The sequence below is a fragment of the Lichtheimia ornata genome, assembly GCF_029851405.1.
Source record: "Lichtheimia ornata isolate CBS 291.66 chromosome Unknown scaffold00008, whole genome shotgun sequence".
Taxonomy (NCBI): domain Eukaryota; kingdom Fungi; phylum Mucoromycota; class Mucoromycetes; order Mucorales; family Lichtheimiaceae; genus Lichtheimia; species Lichtheimia ornata.
In genome coordinates, this window is record NW_026695328.1 from 27,166 (window position 1) to 43,393 (window position 16,228).

General features: G+C 43.5%; 5 protein-coding genes across 5 annotated transcripts; 1 reads left to right on the forward strand and 4 right to left on the reverse strand.

The window, feature by feature from the left end:
- Positions 1-1,268: 1,268 nt before the first annotated feature.
- On the reverse strand, positions 1,269-1,481 carry O0I10_002650 (uncharacterized protein; the record flags this gene model as incomplete). The annotated part of the gene is made up of 1 exon (XM_058482730.1): positions 1,269-1,481. The coding sequence occupies one exon, from the start codon at positions 1,479-1,481 to the stop codon at positions 1,269-1,271; it is 213 nt and encodes a 70-aa protein (XP_058346297.1).
- Positions 1,482-3,071: 1,590 nt separating this feature from the next.
- On the reverse strand, positions 3,072-3,287 carry O0I10_002651 (uncharacterized protein; the record flags this gene model as incomplete). The annotated part of the gene is made up of 1 exon (XM_058482731.1): positions 3,072-3,287. The coding sequence occupies one exon, from the start codon at positions 3,285-3,287 to the stop codon at positions 3,072-3,074; it is 216 nt and encodes a 71-aa protein (XP_058346298.1).
- A 2,974-nt stretch (positions 3,288-6,261) lies between these two features.
- On the reverse strand, positions 6,262-6,474 carry O0I10_002652 (uncharacterized protein; the record flags this gene model as incomplete). Its single annotated transcript, XM_058482732.1, has 1 exon — positions 6,262-6,474. The coding sequence occupies one exon, from the start codon at positions 6,472-6,474 to the stop codon at positions 6,262-6,264; it is 213 nt and encodes a 70-aa protein (XP_058346299.1).
- A 3,411-nt stretch (positions 6,475-9,885) lies between these two features.
- On the forward strand, positions 9,886-13,818 carry O0I10_002653 (uncharacterized protein; the record flags this gene model as incomplete). Its single annotated transcript, XM_058482733.1, has 6 exons — positions 9,886-10,214; positions 10,271-10,538; positions 10,602-11,075; positions 11,134-11,617; positions 11,685-12,381; positions 12,438-13,818. The coding sequence occupies 6 exons, from the start codon at positions 9,886-9,888 to the stop codon at positions 13,816-13,818; spliced, it is 3,633 nt and encodes a 1,210-aa protein (XP_058346300.1).
- A 204-nt stretch (positions 13,819-14,022) lies between these two features.
- O0I10_002654 (uncharacterized protein) lies at positions 14,023-15,982 on the reverse strand (the record flags this gene model as incomplete). The annotated part of the gene is made up of 3 exons (XM_058482734.1): positions 14,023-14,603; positions 14,660-15,133; positions 15,181-15,982. 3 exons carry the CDS (start codon positions 15,980-15,982, stop codon positions 14,023-14,025), a joined length of 1,857 nt encoding a protein of 618 aa, XP_058346301.1.
- Positions 15,983-16,228: the final 246 nt, after the last annotated feature.

Consider the following 16,228-nt stretch of genomic DNA (forward strand, 5'->3'; position numbering starts at 1 on the left):
CGTACACCAATGAGAGATCAACAATGACACTTTCTTTTTGTTTGTACACGCGACCATGTAGGTCGAGGCATACTTTTGGACTCATGTTTTCTCCCGCTTGTCACTCGTGATGCTCCTGAATTCATGCATTGATCCCCAACAAATGTCATTTTTACCCTTATCGTGTGCTTCTGCGAGGGGATCCGATAGGTGCGATAAAGATGACTCATTGTTTTATTTTTCTGCACTCTCGGATGCTGTGTGGATTGACGCATGAATGACGGGATGACTTTTTTTTTGGCGCCTTCCGCGGGACCGTGCTCATTGAGAAACGATATATAATATTGAACACGCTCTCTATCTCACGCTCCTTTATCTTTCATCTCTCTGGCCACACACACACACACACACACATCATCTTCGGGGGTTCGTATTGCTGGCTCATTCAAGTTATGCCTCTTCCATGTACTCATTGCAACCATGTCATTATAGCCCGGCCACCCTCCCAAACGTCTTGCTGCCACCTGTTGCTACCAAGTCCGAAATGCCATTAGCTTTGTCACTCGCCTCCGCACTTTCCCCTTCCCCCATCATCCACAGCAAGGTAAGTCTTCAAGGTGATGTCTGATGTATGATTTATGTTGACATCTTTCAATAGCAAGGATAGAACAACGGCACAGCCATCATTACCGAGGCCCTCCCCTAACCACGGAGAAGCTGACGGGTGCGGGGTTTACCCCTGCGTTCCTTGCTTGTTGAGCTTGCTTTGCAAGTACGGGTAAGTGATGGTATTTGGGTATCGTGGTTTTTCGTTGTTGATACTAACAACATTCTCTTACTATGATTCTTCTTCCGTGATCTCTTTGGCCTTCATTTCCTTTTTGGTTATCTCTTATTCCTTTTGTGGATTACTTCATCTTATCAACATTCAATTATTTTATTAATAATAAAGATACAGCAGGCAAATCATTACCAATGGTATCTTCAACAGGGCGCCAATACCCATCATCAACAATATGACCAAGTTAAGACGGCTACAATGTCATGGCAATAAACAATGGTCTACAGAGAGGTTAATATGATACGTGTGGGCATCAGCATGATGGACTATGTTCGGCTCGTTTTCTTTTTATCCCTAATTGCCATTATACATTGAAGACCCATTTATATATAGTACGAGTAGTGATTTATTGAAAGGTATTTCGCGTTTAGCTTGAAACAAACGATTCAAATAAGGGTGTACGTAGTAGTGTAGAATACAGGTGGCATTGGTTCTTGTAGACAATTGCTTAGTTGCAGACGCAGACATCGTTCTTGTTGCAGTGACCACCGTGCTTGTTGCCTTGCTTGATGCAGTGAGCGCTGCACAAAGCATTGCCACCGCCACCGCTGGGAAGGAGGTTACCGAGTTGGCAGGTGCTGCGCTTGTCAAGCTCAGGGGAGGCAGAGGCACCAAGGATCATGGAGATGGCAAAGATGAGAGCGAGGGTCTTCTTGAACATTGTTGATTTGAATAAACTTGAGATGAGTTTGTTGATGATGCTCAATACTGCTTTTTCCATTGGCCTTATATATCTTTTGGCATTCGTTGAAGCATTGCATGATTCCGGGGACTCTCGGATTTCGAATGTGCAAGTTGAACAAGAGGTTGTACATCAAATCCATAAAGGATTAGCTGCTTGGTACATACAACATGCTTCTTTTGCTATTTGGGTTAGCAGAAATATTATGGCAGGATTCGATCCAAGCCGTATGTGGTTTGTAAGAGTGGTCACTGCGCCCCCCCAGGTACCTGTTGATTGCTACTAATTGAGTTGGTGCTGCAATGGCAGTATGTAGTATCACGACAGCTTGCGCAAGAAGTAACGCATTTACCTACCACAAATAACACTTCTTTGAAAGATGCACGTGGGTAACCATCACGCTGTATCAGTCATTTCTTTGAGCTGCGCCCCACTTTGACAAGATTTCATGCACCATCGTCGTTGCACTGTTACTATTGATCTTACACAAATGAAGGTTGTACATGGCATCAATGCGTTGTGGCGTTGATGATGGTGAATGACTGCCATTATATTATGTACAAGGGACAATTCCCAGCACAGCCTCAAAGATCAAAATTGATACGATTGTGCGAAAAGGAACCTTGACATGGAAACTTTCCATTATGCCTATGTATCAATGGAAAATCAATGAGAGAAAGTAGGTGATGAGCGCCTCGTTGTTCTTTCGATATGAGTAAGGCAACGCTACAAGCAATGACGATACGAATGCTTATTCTAAAAAATAGCATCATTGGTAGGTGCAACAACTTTTTCATGGTGCTTGACTTTAACTAAATCTACCCGCTTTTGGATGGCAATAATTTCTATGGCAACACGGGAATGAGAAACTGGATAACAAGCTTAATAGTCCCCCGAGAAGCGGACAAAGTAGAATAGGTACACAGAATACTGCAAACAGCATGGTCAGCATAGAGCGCGCGCTATTATGGGGTTTTCTGGCCAAGATGGCCATTTTGGGCTAATAAGGTATTACAACCTTTTTATCGTATTCAGCGTTGGCATAGCAACGGCTTTGAGATCTATAAACGGATATATGCCCTCATTGGTTACATACAGCACAAACGGCAAGCTGACTTGTATTATGGCTTGTTATCGAGTCACCATCTTGGAAACACGAGACGATTATGATGATTGAGTCTCTCACCATAATGACAGTGGTCGCAATAATGATGTTGGGGCTCATCAACGAGCAAAATCCATAAGAGAAATACCTTGGCTTGTATATGTATTTGAGAAAGGGCGATGGGTTGAGAGGCAAATGTTGTTAGTTTATTGAGCGATTGAACTTGTAAGGGTAACGAGTATCCAAGTCATCATCCAACATTCTCGTATGCTTTATAGAATACGCTTTCACAAAGCACTCATAATGAATAATGATAATCATAATAATTGATGGTAGACAAAGCTCATGTGTTTATAAGGGTAACGATTTATTGAAGGACATTTCGCATGAGGAGTGAAACACACGATTCAAATAAAGGTGTAGTGTAAAGTACAGGTGGTATTGGGTTTGTTCTTGTAAACAATTTAATGGTTGCAGACACAGACATCGTCGTCATTGCAGTGACCACCGTGGACGTTGCCTTGCTTGACGCAGTGAGCACTGCACAAAGCATTGCCACCACCACCGCTGGGAAGAAGGTTACCGAGTTGGCAGGTGCTACGCTTGTCAAGAACAGGAGAGGCAGAGGCACCAAGGACCATGGAGATGGCGAAGATGAGAGCGAGGGTCTTCTTGAACATTTTTGACTTGTATAAACTTGAGATGTGGGATGATGATATCCAATGCTGCTTTTTTCATTCGTCTTTTATACACTTTTAGTGCCTTAACGCATCATGACATGGATACGGGGACCCTCGGATTTCATACGTGCATGCTAAACAAGTGGCTGTGTATGGGGTCAATAAAGGATTAGCAGCTTGGACGACAACATGCTTCTTTAGCTATTTGGGTTAGAGGAAGTAATGTCAAGAACCCACTATCCACATTACCATATGGAGCGTTAAAGTGGTCACTGCGCCTCAGGTACCCGGTGTGCTGCTCCTGTTGTCTAATCTAAGCTAGTGCTGCAAAAGTGACAGTATCACGACAGGTTGCGCAATAAGGTTGGACTCAGGCACATCACTCATTATTAATTGATCGACGGCGTATATACCATCCGCCACAGATGGAATTAGCCATTTAAGGTGAATTCCAGCTTTGGCTGCGCCCCACTTTGACAACTTCATGCAACATGGTTACACTAGATCATGGATCCACGCATGAGAATCGGCACATGATCCCGTTTTATTAAATGTTTGGCACAAGGTCATTGCACAGTGACAACCCATGGCAACCATCACCGGTAATATGAGAAGAATGGGTCCCAGCGTGGTAGCGAAGAGTTCTCAGAAGAATAAGATATCACCTGTGAATCCTGTACTTGGCTATATGAAATCTCCGCTACCACTAACTAATATTGGGAATACACGTTCTGGATCCTGGGTTGCCATGGTTACTGTTTTTGCTATGTCGATGGTATCCCAATAGCAGTGAAAGAAGACACGTTTATTGTATTAAGCCAAAAGGCATTATCATCATTATACTGTAATCAGGCCTTTAAGTATGCACATTAGCACTGTTTGATGCAATGCAGCAATGTCAATAAGGATGTCGAATGACATTTACCATGCAACCAAAGAAATTGGCGGGTACCAATGCTTATTCAATGACCGCATTTACAACGACAAGTGAGTATGTATGAAAATCATGTGGTGGTTGATACTGCTCCGCTGCTGCTGCTGTAACGACTTCTTTTTTTATCGCCCCCTCCCGCCGAGAGCATCAATCAATACGTAGCACGACCAAACTTTACCAGCTCATCCTCCCAGATGCCACCCAACTGATGTACCTGTAGGTGATGAGATCAACATTGACGCTAGCTTGGAAGCAATGCCACTTAAGATTTTGCTGTTATTAGATCCCAATTACGAATCTTTGATCCATACCTAGCCAATCATCCGTACTTTGTAATGCCATCTAAACTATGGCTGTGTCTCTGTATCTTCTTGATGCTTCTCTTTAGAAGATGAATGGGTTGCATTATGTTAGCGGGGGGTGTCGTTTTGGGTTAAGGTTGTATTATGCTATAATTGAACTACACCAGAAGAGCTAGATCACATACAACACACCCAGGAAATTTCTGCCCCAGCACCTCAGTTGGCATTATCTGAAATGCCAGCACTTGACACAAGCAGTAAGTTGTACATGCCATGAAAATTTCCGGTTAGTGCATCGTTAACCTCACTGCCAGCGTGCACATTTCCCAATACCATCTTTGATCTTCTTTATGTCTGCGCCTCAAGTTGTGAACTGAAGGAAGGTGATGCAGCATGCTCTATGCATGTAATTTAACGTCCTGGAATACAAGGTCATGCGTACTTAGCTTCCAAAGCCAAAAGCATGGTACACTGTATATTCGATGGAAGGTCAAAAGTGAATCAACGATACTCGTGATCTTTATTAACCATACTCTTATGGATATTTTAATGATGATGCATACTCTTTGCTCGATTTAGCAAGAGTTGCTGTGCTGGTTGATGATCGTTGAATGATGGATACAGCTAAATCACGTACTGCGTAGTTATTCGATGCCTGTACTTTGCTTGAACATGGCCACCAAAAGTAATGAGTCGTCTGTGTGATGATGCATGAGTATATAGATTTCAAATCAGATGATCCAAAGGATTGAACTTTGAATGTGCCTTCTCTATGCCTCAAATGCCTTTAAGACAAGATCCCTTTATTGCTCGAAGCGGACGAGGTTGTCAATACTTGCTTAATGCGATGAGCTTTTGGCCAATAGCAGCTGCCGTGCGTTGTGTTTGATCCATACATAATATTGATAATCACTGAGCAAGTACTTTAGCAAGCCATGCGGCTATGATGGTCAAGTCCATTATCATCCATGTCTAAGAAAGCTGTTGTATATTGATTGATTTGTCAAAGGGTGGATCACGGTGACTTTTTTGAGTGGGGAAGAACTCGCTAATGGAGGTTTCCTTTGTCGTTCTAGGTATGCCATATTAGCTTTTGGCTGTAGCTGCAAGAATTCCTCATGTTCAAAGCTTTATCCTTTAACAACATCCATTAATGCGATGAGACTACTCTTCAATCGATGACGATCAAGTATACGGAGCGAGCATTCACATTGCTAACAAGGCCATTTATGGATGTATGTTCAGCATCAACAACCAGCACATTTCGCCGTCGTGGAAGTTTCTATAGCCCTCAGGGACCAGGATGGATACAACCCATTAATAGATAGTCGTGGGGTGTTTCTGTAAAATAACAACATACTTTGGGTCAAGTAGTGTTAAGCGTAGTAGGAAGACACAGCGATGAGAAAGTTCTATAACGTTACAACGAGGGTGGTTCGATTTGAGCAAGGCAGCCTTTTTTGGTTGCGTTTGACAAAATCTTATTACAAAACTCCACACACTTTAGTTAAACACCCACCAAAGTGGTAGAAAATGCTGTTTTGCTGTTTGCAGAAATACACACCAACACAACCAATTATCTAAAAGTGAATCTCCATCCATATTTATCCATGATCAACGAGTTTTGTGTGTTAAAGGAAGGGATCATGATTTATTAAGAGATCATTGACAAAAGCAACCGATTCAAATATGTCGCCAGGAACACAAGTGATGGGGTGCGGGTCTTGAGTACAATTTCTTAGTTGCAGACACAGACATCGTCGTCATTGCAGTGGCCACCGTGGACGTTGCCTTGCTTGACGCAGTGAGCACTGCACAAAGCATTGCCACCACCACCGCTGGGAAGAAGGTTACCGAGTTGGCAGGTGCTGCGCTTGTCAAGCTCAGGGGAGGCAGAGGCGCCGAGGACCATGGAGATGGCAAAGATGAGAGCGAGGGTCTTCTTGAACATTGTTGATTTGAATAAACTTGAGATGAGTTTGTTGATGATGTCCAACGCTGCTTTTTTTCAAGGGCTTTTATATCTTTTGGTTGAATTCACCTTATTACTTGTACACCGCCAAGAAAATCAATCCAACATGCTTAACAAGAGGCTGTGCATTTAACAAACCTCCTTCTTAAGGACTAGCAAACTTGAATAGCAACCATCGTTAGCGTCTTGCTATGCAACTTGGGTTAGAGAACAAGGTACAGCTTTGAATCCATGCCGTATGTGGCATGTACGGATGTCTCATAGCTGCGCCTCAGGTACCGGATGTGCTGCTGTTGTTGATGTCTGATCCAGCCAAGTGGTAACACTATCTCGACAGCTTGCGCAAAAGTTGGCGCACCTATGCGTCACCTTGAATTGTGATCGACGTACTTGGACACTAGCCACATGTCAAAGTTACTCTAATTACCCATTTAAGGTGTATTCCTACAAGGCTGCGCCTCTATTTCATATCATTTATGCATTCCGTTGTTGTAAATTCTGTCCCTTGTCATATGATGCTCTTATTTTGATATTCCACTTGGTTGCTATAGAAACACGCTTAATGAGATTACCTTGATTGTGCAATCATACAAGAGGTGTAACGTACAGGTCCCGACTTGCTCATATGTTCGTTTCATGCAATGTATACATCCTCAAATGCAGTCCCATATGATGAGCATACTATCAGAAGGTGGTATACGAGGTTTCCCAAGATTTGCTGATATGGGATCCTGTGCTCGGGAAATCGAGGTAACCATGATGATCGATCATAGCTGCATAAACTAGGTAGAAATTATGTATGCTCCAATACACGGATGCAGTCACCGAGTAGTATGGTGCTAGCCGAGACTTTCATTCATCCTACTGTATCTCTATATCGCGCGAAGATGATGGTGCGTATGAAAATCAAGCATCTGACAAAGTTAGCTCCCTTGCTTGTTATAATATACATCCAAGCGTTATTCATGATAATGAAGTCAACATGCATTACGTATCAATGTGCGAGAGTACATATGTAAAGATCATATTTATTTTATGTGGAAAGAAGGGACTACATTGCACGTACGGCGTCTTTGTATATGGGGGTGTTCGTCTCATTCAGCTTAGCCGGTGGTACACGTACATTGTTTAGCATCAGCTATTACAGTATCATTACCACGCATGATCAACGTAGCAGGGTATATCAATATCATCAGCGATCAAGCAGCCACTTTGCATGACTAGTTCAAAAATGAATATACCCGTGTATGAAAACAGCCCTTGCAACTTGACAAGGCAACGATGCCAGCTGATAAAAAACGCTTTCATGCGTTAAAGAATCAATGGTGGATATGCTAAGAGAAGGTATCCTCACTGCATGTGGAGTGCTCGACATTGGAATAGAATTGGTGGACACTTGATATGTAGTCAATGAAGTGGTCAATCTAAAGGATAAAACGAGAAGAGAAAAGATGCCCAGCCAAGATCATGTCCTTGGTATGCAATGCTCCAAGAGAGGTTGCTGCTGTTGATTGTCGTTTATTGCCTATGGGACATTCGAAGACCTCTCGATAACGATAACAGATATCAACCCTAAGTATGAGACAATGAGCCAAACGGAAAGGGGCTGATACTACATAGAATCGCCATTCATTGTTATTATTCGACCCATCATTGTTGTTAGTGGTATCATGATCTCGCCTTCAAAGCAGGGTCTTGGATTTGTGCTTGGTCTAACACTACTACACTCACACCACCAAGTTGTCAAAACGATTACAGGCTTCGTTGCTATTGTGATTTGCCCAACCATCAACTTTGTATATATGTATCTGGATCCTTCCATCCCATGTATCAAAGCCATATCCATATCATTAGGAAATCGTATGTATTAAAGCAAGTTGCTACACGTAAATAAAACCGCTTCTATATGATGGCTATCTGCTGCCGACGTAGAAAAGCTGTAAGGCAAGTTGCTGCAAGTAACTTGAGACAATGGGATAAGACCTTGCTTGGTGGCAGAAGAGTGTGCAAGCGCGTGTGTTGCAGTAGAGTGATAAACCTGTGAATGCTGTTTGAGACAATGGAGTAAGACCTTGCTGATAGCAACTGCTGCGATGAACGCTGTTACGATTGGTTGTCGTCGACGATTGTACAAGAGAAGGAGTCGTGTCAAGAAACGCTGGTGTTGTAGAGGGGTGCACACGCCATGGACTTGTCATTCAGTCAAAGACGATCGGATCAAGAGAGTTGTGGGATTGGCATGATGGCTTGAATCAGGACAATCGTTCGCAGCTGGTAATTGTACTTGAATGGACCAGCAGTTGGGACTGGGAGGGTTGCAATGTGGAAGAGACGATAAGCCAACAGAGAATTTAACGCTGTAAGCCTTTTTAAGTGGGGTGCATAAAAGTTGCTGCTGCTGCTGTGCTATCTTGTCCGAATCCAGAGATACCTTGTTTTCTCGACTCACCCATTTTGGATACCAAGCTTCATTGTAGTAAGTTGTCTTTAAAGGTCTTCAGTTACAATATCCAATGGGGGGCCTTCGGTTGTCGATTATGAATGAATCAACTGGCTGGGGTCTGTGTAACCGGATCAGACCTGAGATCCAATGACAGTGCCAGATGGGTTACTTCATGTTCGACTTTGAAAACTTTCATTGATAATAGCCGATCGTTTGAGAGTGGAGAGGGAATCCATTGTAAAACACTTCGAGGATACTTGTATATATCATTGATAATTGGAATTGCCAAGCCTTATTAAACATCATTGTTCGATTTGCTGCTATTATTACCAACCTGATCTGGTCTATGTATACGTGGTGGCTGCACGTGTCGTTGCTAGTTTATAACACGTATACTCTCCTTCTCAGAATTCTTTGGACAAAGGGCACGGGTGATACTATGTTAGTCTAAGCGAATAAAGATCAAAGAGTATGACATCAGCACAAAGGAGATTATCATTAAACATAACGATCAATGAATCTTACGAGAAGGGTGGAAATTTGATGAGCAAGTAGAAATACAATAGCACTTTTCTATGACTTGAAATCAAAAGTGAGACATCACAGCTCCAACGGGCTATGCTGTAGCATGGTGGGCATTTTCCATCATCCTCAAAGGATAAATAATTCCGAGAAGTGGTGGGGGTATCACCCATAGTGATGAGGGAGATGATATGACACATTGAGTACTTGCATAATATGCATGGCCCACATGGGTTTGCTTGGTAAAATGGCAAGACAAGAAAAAAGGGAGCGGGATATTAAAACACATTTTGCATTGACATCCGGCAAAACATAGCCGATTTAGCTGGCGACGATCGGCAGGGTTTTATGCTGTAGCTCCTCATATAAGATGAGGAGATTTATGATCCAGGGACCACCATCTATTCTTCATCACTACGAGCAAAATGTCTGAAAACACAACTACCTCACTTATTGTCATATTGAAACGTGACAGCAAAGATATCGAAAAGAACGGCAAGATCATCAACTTTGGTTCGGGTGCTAGTTTGAATACCGTGTGCGAACTTGCCATGGAGAAGCTTGGTATTGCTCGCAACATTCCCTCATCCGATATTATGCTTTTGGATAAGTCGGGTCAAGCCATCAGCACCATTGATCGCGCACGACAGCAACAAGTTGTATACGTTGACATGAAGACACAAATCAAAGACGTCGTCCCAGGCCCTTTCAAGTACCCCTTTGTTGGATCTGTTGGATCACTGCTCCCACACATGTAAGTGCAGCATATAATACCCTATGGCACGAGTTGATGTTAACGTGAATACGTAGAGCGTTTGGATGGATGAATTTGTTTGAGAAATATGGCCCACTCGTCAACATGTCCTTGTTTGGTGTCGAATCCTATGCTACCAACGACCCCGCTATAGCTGAGATCTTTGTCAAGGAGTCCGAGTTCTTTACCAAAAAGATTGCCAGTGACTTGGCTGAAGTCAGAGAATTTGCTGGAGACGGCCTGTTTACCAGCAATACGGATGAAGAGAATTGGGAACTTGCTCACAAGCTTCTCATGCCTGCATTTAGTCCACGTGCCATCAAGGTAATATTTGACATTGACATTGACATTGAATGATTTTATCTGATGATCGCTCGTTTATCGTAGGCATATCTAAATGAAATGGGACACATTGCCATGGAAACGATCAAGACCCTCGAACAATTCGATCCTACTGAAAAAGTTGAAATTCTTGATTGGACCACTCGTTTGACCTTTGAAACCATTGGACGGTGCGGCTTTGGTTACAACTTTGGATTGCTTACTTCAAGGGATGCACCTGCCCATCCTTTTATTGATGCTATGGGATACTGCCTCAAGACCGCTGTGATTCGAACCATCAATTTGTCCATGTTCAACAAGCTCTCATTCGAGCGTAATCGTCGATTTGATTACTACGTCAAGCTCATGAATGATACGGTGTCTCAAGTTATCGAAGAGCGTAAAAATAGCCCTGATGCTGGTGACATGAACAAGGACCTTATGGGATTCATGCTGAATGCACGTGACGAGCACAACCTTGGCCTGTCGGATCAAAACATTGTATACCAAGTCATCACCTTCCTCATAGCAGGACATGATGTAAGTCATTTTTAAACAATTTTCTTGAACAACAAGGACATTAACAAAAGTATCATAGACTACAGCCAATACACTTTCATGGGCCTTTTACGAGTTGTCTCGTAATCCTGAAGTCGAGGCTAAATTGTTGCAAGAAATCGCTGACGTTGGTATCACGCATGACCAAATACCTACCGTTGAACAAATCAGCCAGCTCAAGTACTTGCACAAGGTGATCAAGGAAACCACACGCAAGTATCCACCCGTTCAAAACCTAGCAAAGTATTGTAAGAAGGATTGCATTGTTCCTGGAGGCTATCTTGTCAAGGCCAATTGTCCTGCTGAAGTGAATGTGTACGCCATGCATCATAATCCAAAGGTCTATCCTGATCCCGAGCGCTTTGATCCCGAGAGATTTTCTCCTGAAGAAGAGCAAAAACGTTCTCAATACTCATGGCTTCCTTTCAGCACCGGTCCACGTGGATGTCTTGGTATGGCATTTGCTATTCAAGAACTCAAGGTAGTCATGTCAATGCTTTTACACCGATTCAAGTTCTTTTATGGTAAGTTTGATTTTATTACTATTCTTATCCAATGCATACATATTCATTTCTATCATTACATACATAGATGGCCCTGATGTTACTTTTGATCCATTGCAAGCTACCACCAAACCAGTGGATTTCTTTGTAAACATTCGACCTCGTACGGATATGCCTGCACCCAGGTCGCCATCCACTGCTGCTGCTGCTGATAATGAGAAGAGCACTTTCAAGTCGTCAAGTGATACCACCACCAAGAAGGCGATCATTCCGGAATCCAAGGCGGTTGCTGAGCAAATGGCATCACGTTCAGCTGCTGATTTACCTCCCATCACCTTTTTATTTGGTACACAGACCGGCACTGCACAAGATTATGCATCTCAGCTTGCAACCCAAGCACGTTCTTTTGGTTTCAAGGATGTCAAACTTCAACCCATGGATCAATGGCGTGTGCTTGATGCTGGCAAATATGAACCCCCGCAAGGATCATCCGGTGCACAAGAATTGGTGGTGATCTGTACAGCAACGTATAATGGCCAACCACCCGATTCAGCTGAACGCTTTGACAAGTTCCTCAATGAGAAAACCAGGGATCTGGAAAGCAATGGCGATCTGTTAAAGTCACTCCGATTCGCCGTATTTGGTGTCGGCAACAAGAATTGGCGCACGTACCAGGTCTTCCCTCAAAAAGTCAATGACACCCTTGAACGTCTTGGTGCAGAACGCTTCTTCGATTGTGGACAGGGCAATGCTGACAAGGACATGGACGCAGACTTTAACGAATGGTAAGCTTTGATGATTGAAAGTAAGGAAACAACGTACTCATTATCGCGTCTCATAGGTCTGCTCACTTTTGGATCAGTGCATTGACGCAATTTGGTCTTTCTCTTCCTCAGAGCCAATGGGTGGTTCCTTCAGCAAATACGGGCGACCAACATGTCAAGGTGAACTTCATTAGCCCATCCGACAAGGAGAAATGGGAAGCTGGTGTAGCCAATCGCAACGGCGAGTACAATGTCACTATCCTTCGCAACGAGGAGCTACAGCAACCAGCATCCGATCGCAGCACACGCCATATTGAGCTTGACATATCCTCATTGGAGCCGCTTTATAAGGATGGGCCCGTCTTTTTGGCAGGTGATCATTTGGAAGTGTATCCTGAAAATGATGCCGAGATTGTGGAGGCCATTGGCGTCAACTTTGGATGGGTGCTTGATTCCGTATTTGAAGTGGATCCAGCAAGTCTTGATAATGTATCGCCTCGTTCACTTGCAGCATCCATTCGTGGTCCATGTACGATCCGCAATGCGCTCACTTATTATGCCGATCTCTCATCACCACCTTCACGTACCATGTTATCCATCTTTGCTGAGCAATTGCGTGCTACTTCGGAGGAGACAGCTGACGTATTCAGCAAGTTGATCATGCCTGATAGTCCTGAATATGCTTCCTTCATTGAAAAATATCGCACGATTCTCGATTTACAAAAAGGATTTCCTCAAGTGAAGCGACTCGATTTGGCACAATTCATGACAGCTGTGGGTGTGATGCAACCACGTCGATACTCGATTGCTTCCTCTCCTTTGGCTGATTCAAAACAAGCTGCATTGACTGTGGGTGTGGTTCATGATATGCTCAAGGATGGTCGTGAATACTATGGTCTCGCATCTTCCTATTTATCTCGTAGCACTGAATCCACCCAACTACGTGCTATGCTCAAATCATCCAAGAGCAGCTTTGCATTGCCATCCGATCCCAAGGTGCCCATTATCATGATCGCTGCTGGTACAGGTGTATCCCCCTTCCGAGGATTCTTGGAGGAACGTGCATGCCAACGTAGCCAAGGTGAACAAGTTGGCGAATGCGTGCTTTTCTTTGGTTGTCGTCGCAAGGATCATGACTTTATCTATGCCCAGGAAATGCAACAACATGTCGAGAAGGGTGTCTTGAAGGATTTACATGTGGCCTTTTCACGTCAAGGTGAACCTGTCAAGTATGTCCAACATCAACTATTGAATCAAGCTGTCAAGGTGTGGGACTTGCTTCAGAACGCGAATGCTACTGTTTATGTGTGTGGTGCTGGCGAAATGAGCCGTGATGTACGACGCACGTTTTGTTCGATGGCCAAGAGCTTTGGTCAAGCAAGTACTAGTGAAGAAGCTGAAAACTATATCAAGGATTTGATAGAAAAGGGACGTTACAATGAAGATGTTTGGGGTTAAAGGAAGTCTACTACTGGTATACATGAATAAATCATCATCATTCAGGCAATCCATCTTGCATGTGTCTATGTTAAAATTGTATCATGGGTTGCGCTTAAATGTCATGCCAACACTTGCCACTTCCATAGCGACATGAATAAATGAGCGGTATAACAAGAATTATATTTCATAGTTGCTATGGATACATATCTAATAGTAGTACTACTACCGCTGATACTGCTGCTTTACGCCACCACTCTGTACATGGGCAGTTGATGTTGTAGTTGAAGGTCTTGTTGAAGACTGTTGTGATGATGGCGAATCCCGTTTTTGTTGTTGTTGATCTGCTACAGAGCTAACACTACCCCCACCACTGGATGAGCTCTTGAGTAATACGATATTGCCACGTGATAGGACATCTTGACTGGTAGGTTTGACGAGCAAATGATGCACGTGATCTTTACCCGGTTGATCGGCTTGGCAAGTTTCAATACTTTGGACCCACTCATCCTCTAAGACTTGGTTTACAAGGGCACGTAAGTGGGGATCAGGTTCAAGGATTTGTGCTATGACGGGTCGTGCTTGCCGTGGCAAGAGGCCTAAAAGACGAGCTGCACCTCGTGAACTGGGAGTTTGGAAATTCTTGAAGGATTGATCTTTTGCTGGGTGAGCAATGCGCCAAGGGAAGCGACGAATGACCATGCAAATGTAAATCACCGCACAACTCCAAATATCAGCTTTACGTGCATCGTATTGTTTTTGAATAAATTGTTCAGGTGCAATGTAAGGATCCGAGCCAGAGATACCTTTTCTTTTCCATGAGTCATTCATCCATCATCATCATCCCATGTCATACAATTACCTTTACTTAGGTGCACATTCTTGTCATAGGGGTATTTGAATACGGTAGCACATCCAAAATCAATGAGCTTGACAATACCACGCTCGTCAAGCACAATATTATCCAGCTTAAGATCGCGATGCGCTATCCCGATGCCATGTAGGTAGGCTACGCCTTGAAGCATTTGACGCCAACAACAAGCAATCTCGTCGCGTGACATTTGTCCGCTCATGACAATATTGAACAAATCATTGGGCGCATATTCCATGATCTCGTAAAATGCTGATCCTTCTCGTACCATATCCAATGTCTCAATCACATTGAGATTGTGTAATGTCGATCCAATGCAAAACTCGGCTGTCACCTTTTTGACGTATTGTTTTTCATTTTCATTGGGTGCTCGTTTCCGAAATTGCTTGACGGCAAATGTTTTTCCATCCGTATGGCGCCTAATCAATCGTACAGATCCACCCGCACCCTTTCCAACAAAGCGTCCTAATAAAAAGTCAACATCATGCTCATTGAGATCATTCTTCACTTACCCCATTTCCCATAACGTGCTTCCAGATCGGTATTAAATTCATTCGCAAAAGAAAGTCCTGAATGACGACTCGAAGCAATACTTAGGGTATCATCTGGTGCAGGTGGTGGTGGTGATTGTTGGGCTCCATTATCACGTAGGTTCTTGTCAGGCTTTTTGATCAACCGTTTTAAATCATGGAGGAGGGTATCCTTTTTCTTTTTGGTATTGGATGTGCCAGGTTGTTGATGATGAAAATGTGTTTGCATATACCGGTTGTTATACCGGGGCTTACTAAACACAAACTGCGACGGTGTTCCCGGCGGTGATGGTGTTGACGTACGTGAAGAGGGTCGAGAGGTTTGTGGTTGTTGTTGTTGATAACTTGTACTACCCACTGTGCTCTTAATACTATCATCTGTTACTTGCACAACGGGCACATCAGCTGTTGTTGGCTCTGGTGTAGATGCTTTGCTTGATTCTTTTGGTAATTGCTCATTTGCGCTACCACCACCACTACTGCCACCACTTGCATTGGTCATGGAACGTGGCGTCTCGGGTGCCAAATGAGGATGATGATGATGGTGTTGATCAAGTGGTGGTTGTTGACGTTCATGGATAGGTGTACCAGGCATAGATACATCTGGAGTAATGTTTTCAAATTGATGCACACCATGCTTATCACGAAAAATCTTGGCTGGTTCTTCGAAATTAAGCGATTGCATTCGAGAGCTCAGCTGTTGCTCAAATTGACGTTTAGCATGATCGGATTGGGATGGCTCGTTATAGACCGAACGCCAACTCTGTTGTGATTGATGATCCATCGCTTGTTGACAAGGTGGATGAAAATGAAGAGTGCAGGGGAGAGAGAGAGAAAGAGAAAAAAAGAACGCACGCACACGCACACACACGCACACGTATATTGAGAGAGAAATGCAACCAGAGAAAGAAAGATCAACGACGGGGTTTGTAGCACTGGATCACAAAATTTAAAACCCTTCGGGTATTTTGAAAGCAGCACAGCTCATGCTTACACCATAGAGCAACGTCGTCTCTTGCATTTCAGCAAC